The sequence below is a fragment of the Branchiostoma lanceolatum genome, chromosome 6 (assembly GCF_035083965.1).
Source record: "Branchiostoma lanceolatum isolate klBraLanc5 chromosome 6, klBraLanc5.hap2, whole genome shotgun sequence".
In the NCBI taxonomy this organism is placed as follows: domain Eukaryota; kingdom Metazoa; phylum Chordata; class Leptocardii; order Amphioxiformes; family Branchiostomatidae; genus Branchiostoma; species Branchiostoma lanceolatum.
The window spans coordinates 1,982,108-2,001,398 of record NC_089727.1 but is presented as its reverse complement, the minus strand read 5'-3'; the positions used below and the strand labels follow the sequence as shown (position 1 = coordinate 2,001,398).

The following is a 19,291-nucleotide window of genomic DNA, read 5'->3' as shown; positions in this document are numbered from 1 at the left end:
CTTACCTGAATAACAAACATCCCCCTGTCGTTGCCCTCCCACACAGACGTGGTGTAGCGGTCCTGGTCGAAACGCGGCGCGTTGTCGTTCTCGTCCCTCAGGTTGACCCAGACTGTGGCATAGCCATACAGCGAGGGGGTCGTTGCCTGCGCCGTCACGATCAGCCGGACGCGCTGGGCCGTCTCGAAGTCCAAGTTCGTCGAGTCCTTGACTGTGATCAGACCCGACGCGGGGTCGATCTCAAAGGATTCGTCGTCATTCCCGCTGGCGAAGCTGTACAAGATTCAAGATGTATTTATTGAAATGTTGCAGTGGAACACTGAATTACATTTACAAAGGTTAAAATCATCAACTAGGGCTTATATTACACATCAATACATAACAAACAAACATTAAGAATGGTAAAATGGATGCCTGATATTGCACCCTATATCACACTTGATTTGATTTGATTTGATTTATTTGGCTGTAAAAAGTACAGCCAGGGCTACCCAACTAGCCGAAGGCTATTACAAAGGGTTAGCACTTGCTTGCAATAATTCAGTTAGGGACGTCACTCGCATAGGATGTTAGGAGGTTTGAGGATAGCAACACCTCGAGCAAGTAAAAGAACCCACCACACTTATCAAAAAGAGTAGGGGTCTTTCCCAGTGTGGGTGGATCAAATAAATCTGTTCAATACAAACCTAGTGTGTTAGTCCATGAGGCGGTTTACCAAGTATTCAATAGAAACAAGCAAACAAACAAACAAACAAACAAACCTGTAGGTGACTGAGGCGGCCTGTCCGTCCTCGCGGGAGGCACTGACGGAGATGATGTCAGAGTTAGCGGCGGCGTTCTCGGAGATGTAGGCACTGTAGGTCCCGTTGTCAAACCGCAGGGTGGTCATGCTGGAGTCGCTCATGGTGATCACCACAACACCTGGGGATAGAAGACAACAACGATGAACATTTCCATCTTAACAATCTGAATACTGAAAGTGTCAGTGTCATATCAGTAGAGCTTAGGCAAGGATCAAAATTCATTTTGGTGAACAGGTACACTGGTGCACCTAACCTAAAAAATTTGGTACGCAGGAATTACTTTGGGCAAATAACATGAAATACTTTGGGCAAATAACATGAAAAAAAGTAGAATAGCTGGCAATGGATGAAAGAAATGATGATCAGGAGGATCATACTATAGGCAAATAGCCACAAATATATAGATTGTGGAAAAGCAACTACAAAATCAAAGACTTAATACATTTATGGAATAGAAGGCAGAAATAATGTTCACTTAAAAGTTCCTCTGGGTTGGTAGTTGTCATTCAGCTCATTCTTAGACAAAGATTGGAGTTGATTAGTTGAAAATTTGTCAAAGTTTTTGGTGTTGGAATAACAGTTCAAAATAATACTAAAATCATCATCTCTGATATGGAAATGATGATTTGGAGTCGCTTTCTAAATTTCAGGAGGATCATGATATAGGCAAACAGCCACAAATTAATCTTCATAAAGATTGTAGAATTAAGCAACTACAAAAGAGTTGATTCGTTAAGGTATTGAAATTTTTCATTTTCCTACTGAGGATAACACAGTCCAGCACCTGAAGCTGGAGAATACCAGCTCAAGAAATACCACAATTTTAAGATAGGGGTCTTACCTGTAGAGCTCCTTGGAGGTGACCCTTGGTCCTCGGCGATGACTTGTAGTCGGAAGACGTTGGAATTGTCACTTATAAGGCTGACCTGGGTGGTGATGACCCCACTCTGTGGGCCGATGTTGAACTTCTGCGAGTTGGCATTCGAGCTGTCAAATCTAGTACAGAGAAAACATGGATATATATGAAAATCAATGTAAATTAACCTTCTCCCTGCTGCTTAACTCTGCAACCAATAGGGAAATGCAAACAGCTACTTTAGAGTGCTAAAGGTTAAAACTACAGTACCGTTAGCACAGTCACAATCTTTCATTCCCTAGAACTGCACAGCTTTAAATCAAGATTAACACGGCTTTTGCATACGTTTTGCATGCAAGTAGATGAGAAGTTATCTGAGATCTGTACTGTAGCTAAATCATATATCATATTATATATATAAATTTTAACTTTCTAACAAACTTAATTTTCCTGTCTTGTTCTTTGTGCACATAAAATCAGTTACCTAAAATATCATGTTCAATCTGGTTTTGTCATTTATTTTCCTTTGTATATTTGTTCCGGTCACCATATCATAACTAAGACATGTACAAACTGCAAATCATCCCACTTTTTGGGGAAAGGCTCTATGAAAGAAGAAGTTCTATAGCCTAATTTTTACCTGTAGAGAATCTGAGCATTGGATCCGGTGTCTTTGTCCTCTGCAGTCACAGTTAAAACGTTCTGGTTGACTCCAATGTTCCGGTCGATGGTGGTCTCAAACGGCACTTGGGTGAAAACGGGCGCATTGTCGTTGACGTCGCTGATGTCCACCGTGACTCGAACATTGGAGGTACGCGGCCCGAACGGACCGCGGTCGGAGGCATACGCGTCGAAACTGTACACCGACTGCTTCTCTCGATCCAGGAGTCTGAAAAATAGAGGCAGGTGGGAAGTTAGGAATAGCTAACAGCAATAATACAACGCACAGTTAGAGGGCAAATTAGCTATGAAAAAAATGGGGTAAATGAGAAATATTTGAAACACAAAATTGATGTGTTTTAATCAAAATTATAGATCTGTTACCTCTACATGATCATCATGTGTACCAAAGTAACTACATAGGGAGGAGGCGGTGCTACAAGCGAAGGTTCTTCATTTAAGAAAACAACTTGGGAGTTACAGATGGACTTCTTACATACAAAAAATGTTTGATTTTCATTGCGAAACAATTGTAACGGTATGGGAAACAATGTATGGAAAATTACTGAACAGTTGTATACAGTAACTATGATAAGGGACTAGCGTTGAAATTAAGGATATTATCTGGTTTCTCCCAAGTACATGCATGTGTGCATCTCCCATCCTGTCTTACCTGTATAAATAAAGAAACAAGCTACCTGCATATACTAAATATCATGGAAATCCGTTGTTCTATTGTTCAGTTATTCTCCTTATAAGATTTTCACAAAAACGCCCCTGCAGTTCCAGAGGAAGCTGCTAGGAGGCCCAAACCTACACCACTTCTTTATTACATCACAAGCTATCTGCCACCCAAAAATCAAGACCACGGCACGTCCAGGTCAAAAGAAACAAAAATTGAAGTTCTGCTGCAGTACCAAGGTCACATACCAGGGGGCCCAAAATCGACTGTATTTCGGCTTCCCAACACTTGCCCACATACCGAATATCATGCTGTCTAAAGTAGTCCGGAAACACAAACATACATACACACACAGACAGACACACCCAAAACTATATCTCCATTTTTCATGGAGATAAAAATAAAACAACAACAACAACAAGTTCCCCACCTGGTTGTAGTGATGATGCCGGACGTGTTATCGATGCGAAACATCCCGTTGGTCTCGTTGCTGAGGAAGTAGAACACCTCTCCGTTCACCCCCTCATCCCGGTCCTCAGCCGTCACTCGGATCACTGTGCTGCCCACTGACACATCCTCCTGAAGGGGTGAAGGAATGAATGAGTGGATGATGAGTAAATGAGTGAATGGTCAGTTTATCAGAGTAATAACACATCCTAGCTCAAAGCTGAATTCTGCACATTGAACACATTTCTGCCAAAAATCACATCTAACAAAAATTGGTTAATTGTGCCCATTCATGTTTCTTTAGTCATAGACCAAGTATGGGATGGAGGTGTTTCTGTAGGACTGGTCATTCCTTATGATTGACCATTTGGAAAAAACTAGACCCCAAGTTGTTTTTCCCGTGGGCCTTTCTCTTGCTTCTGGTGGGAGGAGTACTGTATGTTCATGTGTACAGGTGTTATGCATTATACACATATACATAATACATTTGATCCTATAGATGTACTGACCTGAATAGTCTGCTGGTAGGACGGGTCTGTGAGGATGGGTTTGTTATATAATGGCTATGGCGATTTTGTAAACAAACAAACAAACAAACCTGTATTGTCTGCTGGTAGGACGGGTCTGTGAAGATGGGGTTGTTGTCGTTCTCGTCGCTCACGGCGACGGTGATGTTGGTGGTACTGGTGAGGGGCGTGGCCGTGTTGTCGTGGGCCTGCACGATCAGGTGGTACAGCGGCACGGTCTCGCGGTCTAGCGCCTGGTCCGAGATCACCGACAGCTCCCCCGTAACCGCGTCCACCGCAAACTTACCCCCAACGTTACCGTCTGCGAAGGAGATTCTAATATTAGTTTGGTCCATTTCAAAAGAGAATCTACAATGTTGTAGTTCTGAAAACATGGGCATTATGTGCAATCTTTCCCCAAAGTTAAAGATATCTACAAAAATGTGTAGAAGTCTGTACTTCTGTAACAGCAGCATTCTTAATGCCATTTCCGATTTGTTAGCCCATGAGTGGAAAACAAACAAACACAGTTCATCTGTTGACGAAAGTTTGCCATCAGGTATATTGGAAAGATTTGAAATGCTTGTAAACACAGCTTATGGTTTGTTAAGAAAGATTACAGTTCGTAAATAAAGCTTATAGTGAGTGCTAAGAAAATGGTACATCTGTCTTTCATATCAAGGAAAAGAAACTTCATTTTATACCTACCTTCATTCCATGACATTTCAAAAAGCATTGAATATTAATGCCCCATACTCATAGGGTACAAAATGTTGTTCCATTCTAGATCTGAACCAAAATCTTACAAAGATTAATCGACAGCCAGAAAGGAACCTACCAACTATCTCATATCTGACTTGTCCGTTGGTCCCGATGTCTGCGTCATACGCCACCACGGTGTGGATGACCCCGTAGTTCGGCTGGTTCTCCGGTACGGTCATCATGTACTCCGCGTCCTTGAACACGGGCGCGTGGTCGTTCGTGTCGAGAACGCTGACCACCACCGAGGTGAAGCCAAACCGCGAGGGGTAGGCACCGTCACGAGCATATGCTGTAGGGGAGATTTAAAAAGACAGGTTACACTCAAGATCACTACCTTTGCCTTATCTTTCTTTTATCATTTATGCACATGTATATTCTGTATATGTTATGGTCCTGTGTGTCATGTAGCTTTGTCTAGTTATGCTTTTTGATAAGGACCACAGGAAGAGTAGCTGCAATGTTGTTGAGCTAAATGTGGATCTGAATAAACTCGACTCAACTCAACCTTTGTTTCTTTCATTTTCCACTCCCATCCCAACAACATGTACCCTGTGACATCGCACCATCTCAGACCCTCTAATCTCCCAGGACCTTCCGGTATGTGTAACTCAAGTCTCAGGCACTTTGTCTGCACTAAACATTGATGAAAGACGGCAAAACATTTACAGTTGATATGTGCCACCCACCGCACTGGTCCTGCATAAATATGCTAGAATTTAGGACTGGTCTCAGCAAGTGATAAACAAGGCTGTTTATAGGATAAATATCGTCAGGGCCGGTGTGATTTAAATGTGATATCAGTTGATGCTGAATAAAAGGTTGGAAAGTGATTAAAACATTGTGACTTTCATGTACAACTCACCACACAGGCCTACATGTACATAAATATACTAGAATTTAGAACTGGTCTTAGCTAATGATAGGCATGGATGTTTATAGGATAAATATCCTCGTGGCCTGGTTTGACTGAAAATTCAAATGTTATACAAGATGGCGTTGAATAAAAACCAGAGGCCATTAACATCTAGGTATTTTATGTGCCACCCACTTAAAAGGACCTTTATTGATATCCAAGAATTTAAGACCGACTTTAGCTAACAATTAACAAAGCTGTTTTAGGATGAATATCTTCAAGGCCAGTCTGATTCAAATGTTTTACAACTTGATGTTTAAAGAAAGCAGAGGTTGGAAAGTGATGCAACATTTAGAGTTTTAAGTACCACCCACAAAACAGAACTCTGAAGTTCATGAATATTGTAAGTTTAAAGACAGAGTCTAGCTAACAACAAGCAAGACTGTTTATAGGATAAATATCCTCAAGGCCAGATTGATTGAAATGTTTTACAACTCGATGTTGAATAAAAGCAGAGGTTAGAAAGTGATGCAACATTTAGGCTTTTAATGTACCCCTACTTTACTGGACTTTCATTAATATAGTCTGGCTAACAATAATCAAGGCTGTTTATAGGCTAAATACACTGATGCAGTCTGGACTGAGTATTCAAATGTTATACAAGCTGTTGTTGAATGAAACCAGTAGCCGGATGGCCGTTTTATTTACTATATACAGGACCTTCATAAGTAATCTAAAATTTAGGAGAAGGCTTAGATAATGATTAACATTGTTGTATACAGATGTGTAACATCCTAAACTGAAGCCTTTAAATTTTTGTATTACAAGGAGATTGAGTGAGAGCAGAGGCCAACAATCTTTTAGTAATATTTTAGACTTAATATACCAAACTACTCAGCAGGACATCCATAAATTTTCTAAAATTTAGGGCATAGACTTCCCAAACTGAAGCTTAAATGTTATGCAAGCTAAAACTGAAGCTTAAATGTTATGCAAGCTGACATTGAATAAGAGCAGAGGCAAAACATCTTTGTACCATTCTGACTTTATATATCACCTGTCCTACTTAACAGGACCTCCATAAATTTTCTAAAATTTAGGGCATAAACTTCCTAAACTGAAGCTTGTAATGTTATACAAGCTGAAGCTGACTGAGAGCGGTAGCTGGAAAGCTGTGTATACACAGATCGTTATCTCCTGGAGAAGATACATTAAATCTGTTGTCTTGTCTAGTTTACCAGACACGTGTTTACACCAAACATAGAAGGAGGAATAGCCAGGATTCCAGAACGCAGGGAGGTAGAATATTCCCATGGGTACTGAAGATTCCGCTGAGTGATCTTTTATTTTCTCACACACACAGCACGCCTTTTGATAAGCAGGTATTTCAGTTTCTGAACGTGGTGATTTTAAGTCTGTGGTTTTCACGGTGAACTCTGCAGCGCGAACTTGAAACCAATGCGAAATTTTTTGCCCACCTATGACTGTAGCGCTACTATTGTTTGAAACGCGAACTAAAAACCGCCGCGAAGACTCCATTTTAGCAAAATAAAAACCATGCAAATTTAAATGCATTTACAGTATCCTTTTTCTGCACTTTACATTGTCATGTCCTTTGTACATAAAAATTTAATCGTTGTCTGAATGCAACAATTTCAGATGTGAAAACAACAGTTACTAATAATTATGGGTGTTTACACAAAAATGATTGAACGTTTGAACTTGAATGTTTGAAAACAAAATAAGTGCATCTCTTTGTTGAAGGTATGGATGCCCAACAAACTGTCTTTGCCTTGTTGTTTGGTGTGAATGCGAAGGTCAGAACCATATCTTATTGAAAAGGACATGAATTCTCTTAAGTGTGTTTCCACTCTGATGATAAGAATCTAACGAATCTTACAAGGTAAATTAAGATAACAAACACACATGGGATTCCAACATTCCTCACTGTAACATCTTAGACATAAATATTTGAATCATCATCAGCTGCTATCTACTTTAAGGATCTTCTTCTTTTAGTTTGTGGTAAGAAAAAGTAGCATTTTATGTTCACCAATACTAAAACATGTGACATCCAAAGTGTATGCAAGAATGTTAATAATTCAAGATATTTTCTTTCTGACATGATTTTCAAAAAAGAATTTCATTCATGAATGCACAGAATATGGCATATGGACAACATCAAAGTGTTTGTGACTATTGACAAGACAGGGACAATCTTTCACAGTCTGCCAGGTTATTATCATGGCTGCATTATTTTTGCCTGATTACATCTGGGGTCACAGCTTTATGTCATGTTTTACACTTTTACCTGACTGCCAGGGCTAAAAATACACACCCAAACTCTTGACATTGCGGAAAATATATAAAACATTTGCAATTTGGTAAGCTAAAATGATACAAGCTTGTTAGTATGAATCAATAATTGGAAAAAAAATATTCAAGAATTGTCAGATTATTACATTATACTAATTTGTCCTATGGGCTACTGAAGTACTTTGCTCCTGAATCTTTTGAAAATGTTACAATTTACATTTGAATATCTTTTCTCTTGATGATCAGCCAGGCCAGTTACATGTATTAGCTAGTTACTGGACCAGAAAAAACTGTGCAATGGATTCTGAAAATGCATTATGTAAGCAAAGATTCCTCAAGTTGCCAGGTTAAGATCTGTGAAGAAATGTTGCATAACTTTCATCAGACGCAGACAGGAATCCAGGCGAACCCACAACATTGTTACAGCAGTCACCAGACTATATCCGGGAGTTCCCGCATTTTTCCTCGCTTTCACACGCATGCCGGACTGTATCCAAGGACGGTGCTGAGCTCACGTTGCAGAAATATGAAGATGTTAGTCGGTAATTATGAGGATTGGGAATGAGTATGTTATACGAGATGGCTCTAGCTGGAGGGAAGGATTAACCTATATACGCAGCATGTTGGTTACGTTTTACAGAATGGCGCTATAGTAGAGTTTGTTGTGTTCCTGATTCTTAAAACAGCCTGAAAAAAACCATATTGTCATTTGGTTTTCAAGTGTTAAAAAGCTACAGAACTGGAAGACAGGTTAGAATATGGTATTACATTTTGATTCTTCCTAGAAGAGAGCTGTCCTGTTTTGTTTTTCAAAAAGCTAGTCTGGCCTGACACATATTGACCTACATATTGCACAGTCTTCAAGCTACCATGACATGTATGACAGCTAGAGGTACCACCGTTAAAATCATCATGATTATGACATCTACATATTCTTTCCTATCACTCAAGCATTCAAGACTTACTATACATAGTCATCGGCACTGTCCATAGATTATATCTAGTATGTGAATTGAAATATCCCACCCAGGTACAGGTTCCAAACCCAGGGCATTTCACATCTTGTTTTCAGTTCATCGTTTTGGCACCACCTTTTGACTTTGTGCAGCACTTCAAAAACATAATTGGGCTGTACCCGGCATGGTGTCTACTCGGAGCTTAACCTCAGATGTAGCGATAATCTAAACCCCTCTAATGATTGTAGGTCAGAAGGTTTTTCTAAACATAATCATAGGCCGTGATGCTGTACAGTAACACATTTTGCTCAGCTATCGTGTCAAAACCAGCCAGACTGACAGAAGACCGCCAGCAGTGGAGAACCTTTACTGAACGCTATGCTTCCCCTATGGCTGACTAAGCTATGGGAGACACCGACCGGCTGACCAATCTTGTCAAAATTTGGATGTAAAATTTATCTATCTTCTAAATAAAATGTTTTCACTTTTTATCAAATATAGATATTAGTCCAAACAACACATTTACTTAATTTCTTTTTCAAAGATTCAAAGAAAAAAATGCTGAACTGAAAGATCAACGTAAAAGCAAAGTTTACAGGGAAAGTCTGCATTTTGGTACACACAGTTTCAGTTTGTAGGAGTGAATTTGGTCAGATTCAAGTTTCCTTCCGGCCCTCTGTTTTTATCTTGTCCTCTTCCTTTCTTCTGACAGCCAAATAGATTGGTCTGACCTCAAGACTAAATATATCACTTTTGACAGTAGACTATAGATAAGACAATCTGCATGGGCACAAGGGATTGACAGTGATTCTCTAAACACCTCTTGCTGAGTGACATAAGCCACTAGCCCTATATGTAAATTTGTTAAGCCTGAGGACCAAATAGATCACTTTTGACAGGCGGTCTATAGATGAGAGTAAAATTCACTAAAACTATTGGCAGTGACACTGACAGTGAACTAACTGAAACACCTCTTGCTGAGTGACAAAAGCTACCCTCGACCATTATCCCTACATGTAAAAAGCCTCAAGACTACATTTGCGTACATTTATCACTTTTGTCAGGCAGTCTATAGATGACAGTAAATTTTACTAAAAACTTTTGGCAGTGACATTGACAATGAACTTCCCAAAACACCTCTTGCTGAGTGACACAAGCCTTGCCCCGCCACTATCCCTGATGCCAGCCACACACACACTGAGGAGCCTCCATCATCACCTAGTGGGAAATCCTTAACGGCTCAAGGGATGACGAGTATCAGGAAATACAAAGTCTGGCCAAGCTTGGTTCATGATTGGCCCTGCTACATCCCCTCTATCTACACTTGGTCTTTCTGCAGTAATCACTGCAGATTGTTGCCTTGCCTGGGTTGTTAGGTACAGGGCCAGCCAACCACTAATTAATTACCTACACAAGTGGAAGGTTATTTTTGTTACAGGGATGTGCTAAGGCCAGGGGAACATTAAGAGTGGAATGACTCCTTGATGCTATTCTTTTAGGTGGTCCCTTAAATGATATATCTGATTGACATAAACATTAAGAATCCTGTCTATAGTAACAACTTGTCCACATAGACTTAATCTAAGATTTCACAGTCACCAAGTGGTCTTCTTGGGCAATTTTGACTGTAATTACCATTTTAGTCTTTGGGATTTAAGTTCTTTGGTATGACTCGGTTGTGGAATCAAACTTGCAGCCTACCGCATGCAAACCAAGCACTCTATCTGCTTAGCTATTGCTGTGGTAAAACAGTACAGGTACTAGTAAATTGTAGTGTCACCATGGTAAACGAGTTACAGGTAAGGTGAGGTACCAGTCTGACCAGTGACGATATAGGAGTTAAAGCAAATGTAAGGTACAGTAAAACAAATATGTCTCACCAGTGACGATGTAGGAGTCCTGCTCCTCCCTGTCCAGTCTGAACGCTGTGCGGATCACTCCGGTCTGCTCCTCGATCGTGAACCTGTCCTCCGCAACTCCCCGCGGGATGTTGTACGTCAGCACGCCATTCGTTCCTGAGAAATACACAAAGATCATTGGTTAACGACGTTTGATCGTGAACCTGTCCTCCGCAACTCCCCATGGGATGTTGTACATCAGTACGCCATTGGTTCCTAAGAAATATAAGCAGATGATTGGTCAACAAGGACCTTTATACTCAAGTCTTTTCACTTGCCAATGTTTCTGTGGATCTTCTGTGACTCTTCCTTAGGGCAATACTGACTGGTTCTACTTCTGCAGCAAGTTTTCGGTATAGTGGGATGGATGCAGTTTCAAAATAATGGTACTGATGAAATAATTGAATCAACAGCACGGGTAAACAAGAATGAGTTTGAATCTTTACAGGTATTTTTTTCTTTATTTCTGTTTTATACACAAGGCAATCAGAGATGTCAGATTTCACCCTGAGCTCTTACCTCTTACCAGACGAAAAATGCAGTGCTAAGGATGTATGGCAACCATGCATTGTGTATATTACACACACACACACATACATACACACAAACAAGCCTAGCAAAGCCAAAAAAACAAATACTATCACGTCAACACAGTTCGTTGAAAAGTCATTTTCCATATGTCTAAATCCCCATGTTTGAATGATTTCAAAGATACAAGCCCCATTTCTCCAGCTCCAGGCAACACCAAAGCTTGCTGTGCGCCAACAATCCATTTAAGCTGAGGGGGGTTTCATGCTATCTTAATAGCAACCATACAATCCATTAAGATGGATCAAGAGATTCAAACTCTAAACACTTCAATCTCTGAAGATCAGGCCTTTTCCTGGACAAACACACAACAGAAACGTTCAAGAACTTCCTTCCTTTTATGTGAAGCAAGAGAGAACTTTTATAAATCTTTTAAAGGCAGAATCTCAACAATGTATTCTGCTTGTCTACACCATTGCTCTGTGGCACAGCCATAACATTCCCCAAATCTTTACATTTGATCTGCGAGTCTCTTGGTTTACAGTTAGATTCCTAACATTTACACTTGTCTATTTTGATTAACGTCATCTGCATGTAACTCGCCTACAAATTCTTCTAACATGCAGAATACATAGATTCAATTTTCAGTATTACAAATGTATATAGTACATGTAATCTTCGAGATTTTGAGCGAGGGAATCCTGGGATCATGAACCACCCACTCAGTCCATTAGGGAGGCTTTTTCTGGCTAAATGGCAGCTTTGATCACATGATTCAAACTAACATGTGCGAAGATGGAAACTTTGGTCTATGTGAAAAAATTAGGTAGGAAGGACTTCTCTGATGGAAGTCCTCAACTGACTGACTATTTAAGGAGAGACAACAGCTGTGTCTGCGTCAAGCGCAGTGATCTGGATCACAGAGGTCCCAGGATTCTGGCAAGCTCAAATCTCAGCGTTACGATGCAAGGCTCAAGGCTATACAAAATAGAAGCAGATACATGGGAACAAAACAACCTTTGCCAATGGTATGGTACGTGGTAGGAAGAGACAATATACTAAGCTGCGTCTGCGTACAGCACCCAGGATTCTGGCTTTGTTGTACAAAATAGAAGCAGATACTAGTACAGGGAAACAATACAACTTATGTGTGGTAAGGAGAGACAAGAAACTGACCGGCATCTGCGTCCAGCGCTGTGATCTGGATCACGGAGGTCCCAGGATTCTGGTTCTCGGAGACGGTGGCCTGGTAGGTGTCCTGCAGGAAGCGGGGCTGGTTGTCATTCACGTCGCGAACGTGGATCGTGATCGCGTGGGACGCCGAGCGGGACGGGGTCCCATGATCCGTCGCCGTCACGTTCAGCACGTACCGCGACTCTGCCTCGCGGTCAAGCCTTCGCTCGATGGCCAGCAACCCTGTGTGGATTGAAATGAGTTCATGAAGTATTCATCCATAACAAATGCCAATCGTGAAGCACTTCATCTATGACAAAACAACTGTGATAAATATGACTGCAACATTTCATCCGAAACAGTATATGCACAAAACTACAAAATTATTTTTCTTTCAGTGACAAGTTCAACACAGCACTTTCTAATTGTACTGACTCTATACACATTATAGTTCCACCATTCAGTCTTCCACAATTAGCTCAGTTTATCAGTTCAGTTTAATAGAGGATTGGGGGGAAAAACTTCCAAGTTAATCTTTTATAACAGAGGAGACCTACATGTGGCAGATGTACTGAAAAGACAAATTCTACCTTTCAGCTCGGTAAAACAAGTTTGACCCAAACCCGCGACCAAAACGTTAGAAATATGGTCTTTTTTACCGGCTTTGTCAGCCCCAAATCGGTCCCAGGTTCTCATTCATTACTACTAATAACTTCTCCCAGGCAGGCTCTCTCAGAATCCATGGAATGCACACGGACAACTTGACCGTGACCTCTCTCACATCCAGACAGAGCATACCAGCTTTGTCAGCTCATTTCTGACACAGTGCCAGATTTATATGTCTAGTAGTAGTCATACATTTGTTTCATCAATCATATGTAGAATATGGGGACAGGCCTTGCTTTATGCTGTAGGACTTTCATGAACCGACTAAGGCCACACCAATTTGATCTGTTGATTCTCAGATCTAAAGAAAAATAGTATGTCGAACTGGAAGATCTACATGAAACAGTGTGAGGGGAAAGTCTGTACATTTTGTACCTTGGTACACACAGTCTCAGGGAGGGAATAGACTGTAAGATTAAAGTTTTCTCCTGATCCTCTGTTTTCATGACATTGTCTAGTTAAATCTACTTCAAAATGTCAGAGAACTAAGGGAATAAACTGGTATGGCATTAAGTACAAGAAATAAGGAGCCTTTCTTGTCTGGAAATGATTAAGTGTTAACTTCGGATTACTCCATGTAGAAAATGGTATAAATCATCACACCAGACACTTTGTGACTGCTTTAAAAACGTGTACAACGATGCCCTTTGGCTTCCATGTTTATGAAGCGTTTCAATCCAAACCCAGACAGCCAGTTCCTAATTGCCTTGCTTTTAATAAGGGGTGAAAACGATCCTGGTACAGGAAATACCAAGTTGAAAACCGTTTACAAAAGGGAGCCACACTTAGCTTTTTTGCCGCCCCACAACTAGGCTTGTCTTGTATATACTGCTGTGATTGAACAGTACTAATTTTGTCAATGTTTAGTACTAATCAGTGTGTGTTTTCTAAAGGAAATGTTTAAGTTAAAGTTAAAGTAGTGCCAAAAGTGGTAATAAGAAACACATGTTAAAACAGTTTATCGCAATGATTCTGTTTGGTTTGGACTGCATGTTTTGCAATCCTCTAACATGAATTTCAGTTAACAAATAAAGAAAAAATTTCGTTTACACAAACTGTGATTCAAAAGAAAGAAATGCAATTGAACAGCTATTTTCAAGGCAAATTTTAGTTCCTTTTTTTCACACCTGTGTGTATATCTGTGCTGTTTATCAAGCTGTTTGGAAGGATGACAACTTGTATACAACTTGTTTGTTCTTATAAATCTAAGAAACAAACAAACCTGTGTTGGGATCCAGCAGGAACTTCCCTCCCTGGTTCCCGGAGACGATCTGGTACGTGACGCGACCGTTGTCCCCAAAGTCATCGTCCACGGCGATCACGTACATCACGTGGTACCCAACCGGTTCGTCCTCCATCACGTAGGTCTCCGTACGCGACACGAACACGGGCGTGTTGTCGTTAACGTCTTCGACTAAGATCCTCGCTGTGGTGGTCTTGGTCCTGGCGTGCGAGAGGTTCACCGGCTGGTCCGTTGCCTCGACAACCAGCGTGAACTGGCTGGTCTGCTCGCGGTCGATCGGCGTCGTGGTCTGCAGCGCTCCCGTCACCGAGTTGATCCTGAACAATGATTCATTTACCATTTACCACAAATGTATACAGGGCTCATGTGACTGTGGGTGCACCTAGATATTTTTGTGCTGTACAGGGTAAAGGTGCTATTGTACACTAGTACACAGAATATTCCTGAAATTCAAGTGTCAGAAAAAGCAACACAACCTTTACTTGTTAACAAGTTAGCTATAGAATTACAGAATGAAGCTCCTAGAGAGGCAGAAAGGTTAACTTTAGAATTACCTTTTGCTGACATTCTACTTTATTTTATGCTGTACACCCAAAATTCTTTTTGTGCAACTATAAAATATAAACAAACAAGAGTTCTACGACCTCATACCTTCGTCAAATGATTTTGACCTTTATGACTTGACGTATTAGGAGTGTTTTTCATCAATCATCAATCATACCAGTTGACCCTCTTCACCCAAATAACATAAGTTGTCCAAACCTCCTTGTTATGACTATGAGCTTAACAAAGAAGGTTATGCTAACATTTATCATCAATTATGCAAATAAGCTCCCTCCTTATTAGCATAATTTGATTCCATGGTGTTCACATTCACACAACTTCCTAATGCCACAAGTATGAAATTGCCGTCATTTACTAGTATGGAATTATAGTAGTTTCTCATTGATTATGGTAATTAGGCCAACATTTGCATATTTCCTATCTATCAACATTCCTCTCTTCCTTAGTTACAAATGTCACATATTTGAATAGTCATATCATGGAACACAGCAGATTTTTAAAATTGCCTCATTAATCATGTGAGTTAGAATTTGATTTGCATAATTATCATCCAATCATACAAAGCATCACGTAAGCTATCTACATACCAAAAATCATGACCATCCATCAAGACCATCTCGAGTTATAGTTTTTCTCATTAATTATGTCAATGAGGTTCTCATTTGCAAAGCTGATATCTATTAATATTTCTCTCTTCCTTAGTTACATATGTCACATGTTTGAGAGTCCTATCATGGAAATTGATGGATGTATAAACTTTCCTCATTAATCATGCAAATTAGATACTGATTTGCATAATAAGTATCTAATCATGTACATCAGCACTCAAGCTATGTACTTACAAAAATTTATGACCATCCACCAAGCCCTTCTTGAGTAATTCCCTTTCAAAGTCTGAAACAAAACCTGCCCCTGCTATAGCCAACCCATACGTCTGCTTGGAGACTACCTTACCAATGCCAACAGCTGGCTGACAGCCAATTTGTGTAACTGACGTTTCCTGCCTCCAATATGACCCCTCAGGACCCTTGCTCCTATGCATGACGCCTTGGAATAACACAGCCAGCACGTACACATACTTCAGCATACAATGTAACACATTTTTACACTTTTCTCGTCAATTATGCAAAACACTTCGCCCAAAATCTAATCATCTTGAGATTTCCCACATACACACCGACACACCAACTACGACAACAAACCATCCAGGCGTTCTCGACTTATTCTGTTCACTAACAGACACACAGACAAGCACCATCGAATAACCTTGTCGACGAAACCATTTCGTCGACGAAGGTAATTAACTACCCACCTGAAGTTGTTCCCGTTGGGCAGCTGGTCCATGATCCGGTAGCGTACCGCCCCGTTTCTCCCGCTGTCCACGTCCGTCGCTGAGAACGTCCAGACCGTACTGTTCACCGCCGTGTTCTCCTGGAGACCGAACATGACCGGGTCACTGCGAAAGGTCGGAGCGTTGTCGTTTATATCGATCACGTTGACGTTTACGTAGATGGTGCTGCTCTTCTGGCTGCGTGCGTTGTTGTCCTGCGCCTGTAAGAACGAAGGAAGGAAGGAGTGAACAAATGATGGATTGAATGAATTATGCAAGAATGAGTGCATGAATGAATGAAATTTTATCGAATTATGTGTCTTGCAACCTCGAGTCCTTGGGCTTATAAGACACAAAGAAAAACATCATAATGCACAATTTAACTATGTTACAGAGAGTCAAATCAAATAAAACATAATTATAATGATAAATCAAGATCCAACCAAAAGTGATTATGATAACATTGCAGAAAAGGTTATGGTTTTACAAAGGTTGGTGTGTAACATAGTGATTTAACTTGCACGTATACACAATAGAAAGTAAACAGGTAAACGGCTTGTATACTGTAATCACACCACTATTTTTCACTCTTATCTACCACAATTTTGTTTGTTTACTTGATTGCACTGCCACCACTGGCCACACTGACACAAGTAATTAATTTTTTCCTAGACGTTACGCCCCGCACAGGGTTTTACCCAGTATAGTGTAGAAATTTACCTGAACGATGAGCCGGTAGCGAGCATTGAGTTCGAAGTCGAGCTCCTTTGCGGTGAAGATGCGTCCGGTATTTCGGTCCACGCCGAACGTGCCGTACAGGTTCCCCTGCATAATCTCGTAGGAAACGCGCCCGTTTTCACCCTCGTCGTTGTCTAGGGCGTGGACCGAACCAATCGTCGAACCTGCAAAGGGACAGGTAAAATGAAAGATGTGAAAAATCAATAAGGAAACTTGTTGGTGAAGAATAGTATGACAGTTGATTCTTCCAGTATCAATACAATCCATTTTCATACTTTCCTGTATCCTATTTCAATTCAAGAAATATGGTGGAAATGGGGTAAAATGGTGTTATAATGTAAAATCAAACAGCAAAATAGTTAACAATGTTTTTTTTCATATTTTTCCCTTTCTGCATCTATATAATCCATTGATATTGTTTCTTGGATTAATTCTGTTCTGTACTTATACAAGTCTTCAGACTTCATGTTTTCAGTACTCTGTATGAGTACTTTTATTTTGAAAAGTGAAAAAAAAGGCTGATTTAATATTGAAAAAAGTCGAACCTGCTTCCAACCCCTCCTCAACCTCAATGGAAATCGTTGAGTTGACGAACACCGGTGCGTTGTCGTTGCTATCGGTTACGTGGATGTGCACGAGCGTGGTGCGCTCCAGCTGCGGGGTTCCCCCGTCGACCGCGGCAACCGACAGCACGTAGGTGGGCTTCTGCTCGCGGTCCAGAGGAGCGTTGGTGGTGATGAGGCCGGACTGGGAGTGGATGTTGAACATCTCTTCTCCGTTCATGCCAGGTGTGCCTGGAAGAGACGACAGTCAAGTTACAATAACTCATCATCATCATCATTACAATAACTATATCGCAACAATTGTATATAATATACAATGTATCAGCTATCTCCATCAGTCCATCTCAATAAAAATTTCACGACACTAATCTACTGTGCTGAGCTATGCTGCCCCGACGGCTGACCAAGCTATGGGAGAGAGTGAGTGAGAGTGAACCTACTGGGCAAAAGTCCACATGTACATGCAGTTAGGGATGAGATACTTGTTCAGTCTGATGGACAGTCGTGACAAACACACTGTGCCTCCAGTATACAAATACCAAATTGAATGAAATGTATTTTCGATTTCTACTAGTATTTCTAAATCTACAAGTCGAGTAGGGGTTCTTCCCGCTGTGATTGGATGAAATAAATCTGTCCAGATTTGCAGATTGTACTCTTCAGTTCAAACCTGGTGTGTTAAACAATGAGTTAGTTTACCGGGTATGCAATACAAACAACCAATGAGCTATATATTGTCAGACTTCCACTATATCTATCTAACTTACTTGTGACCAGCCTGTAAGTGATGGTGCCGTTCTCCCCATTATCAGGGTCGTCAGCGAGAACCCGGATCACTTCAGTCCCATTAGGCTGATGTTCCTCCACCTCCCCCAGGTACTGACCACTGTGGACAGGGAAATGTGTGTTTTCAACATTTGAACTATACAGTCTATAGTGGTGTCATGGTTCTTCCACCTCCCCCAGGTACTGACCACTGAGGATGGGGAAATGTTTTTAACATTTGTTGTGGTTCATCTTGTAGTGCACAGTGGCTCAAGTTTCCTGAGCTGTTTCACTTGCAGGGTAATAATTATGTTTTTAGAGGGAGGGGTTGCTGGCCCTTCCCCTGTGTTTTCAATAGTCAAACTGTGTTTGTTGAAAGGCCTGTAGAGGAAAAACGTTTTGAGTTCAAACTTACAAATTATCATATGACCTCTATAGAGATATGTATCGTTATAGATGCAAAATTGCAGCTTCCTACTATAACTGAAAGTGGTGATTTTTACTGAACCAACCGTGTACAATGTACTGAATGCAGGTATAAGCATTTTCCAGATCGTGCTGATTTGATTCCTTTACATTCAAAGAGAACACTTGATCTGATATCAGGAAGGAACCTATCATTGTTGGGGAGATAATGAGTAAAACGTTCTTTTGAAGTATTTGAATTTTACATCTTGAAGTATATTTGTATTGGACTTGCTTACTCTAAGAGGGCCATAGATTACATTTTTCTGACACACTAGCAAAACCGGATCAGCCACAAATCAGTTGGATACCATGCATAGCTCGTACGCCAAAATGTATCCATGGAAGTTGTTCAAATCACACGACCGTTGTGTCAACCCAAACCGGACAAAGTTCAACATGTCGACATGCCAAGCCGAGGCGCAATTTGTCCTGAGTACTAAAACAACACAATCACACATTAAGGCCCAATTAGATGCAACACACAGTATCTAGATAAAGCCTGTACAAACAGCTC

At 40.7% G+C, this 19,291-nt stretch overlaps 1 protein-coding gene across 2 annotated transcripts in view; it reads right to left on the bottom strand.

Moving 5' to 3' along the window:
- Window positions 1–19,291, bottom strand: part of LOC136436137 (protein dachsous-like) — an 84,927-nt gene that overhangs the window by 6,741 nt on the left and 58,895 nt on the right. For both annotated transcript variants that reach the window (XM_066429899.1, XM_066429900.1), the window contains 14 exons: window positions 18,312–18,430; window positions 17,527–17,775; window positions 16,964–17,145; window positions 16,226–16,464; window positions 14,329–14,666; window positions 12,444–12,683; window positions 10,722–10,856; window positions 4,793–5,005; window positions 4,047–4,276; window positions 3,432–3,580; window positions 2,300–2,548; window positions 1,645–1,799; window positions 762–921; window positions 6–273 (listed from right to left, as the gene is read on the bottom strand). In XM_066429899.1, coding sequence (XP_066285996.1) covers window positions 6–273; window positions 762–921; window positions 1,645–1,799; window positions 2,300–2,548; window positions 3,432–3,580; window positions 4,047–4,276; window positions 4,793–5,005; window positions 10,722–10,856; window positions 12,444–12,683; window positions 14,329–14,666; window positions 16,226–16,464; window positions 16,964–17,145; window positions 17,527–17,775; window positions 18,312–18,430 — 2,926 coding nt within the window. The remainder of the gene's footprint in view (window positions 1–5; window positions 274–761; window positions 922–1,644; window positions 1,800–2,299; window positions 2,549–3,431; window positions 3,581–4,046; window positions 4,277–4,792; window positions 5,006–10,721; window positions 10,857–12,443; window positions 12,684–14,328; window positions 14,667–16,225; window positions 16,465–16,963; window positions 17,146–17,526; window positions 17,776–18,311; window positions 18,431–19,291) is intronic.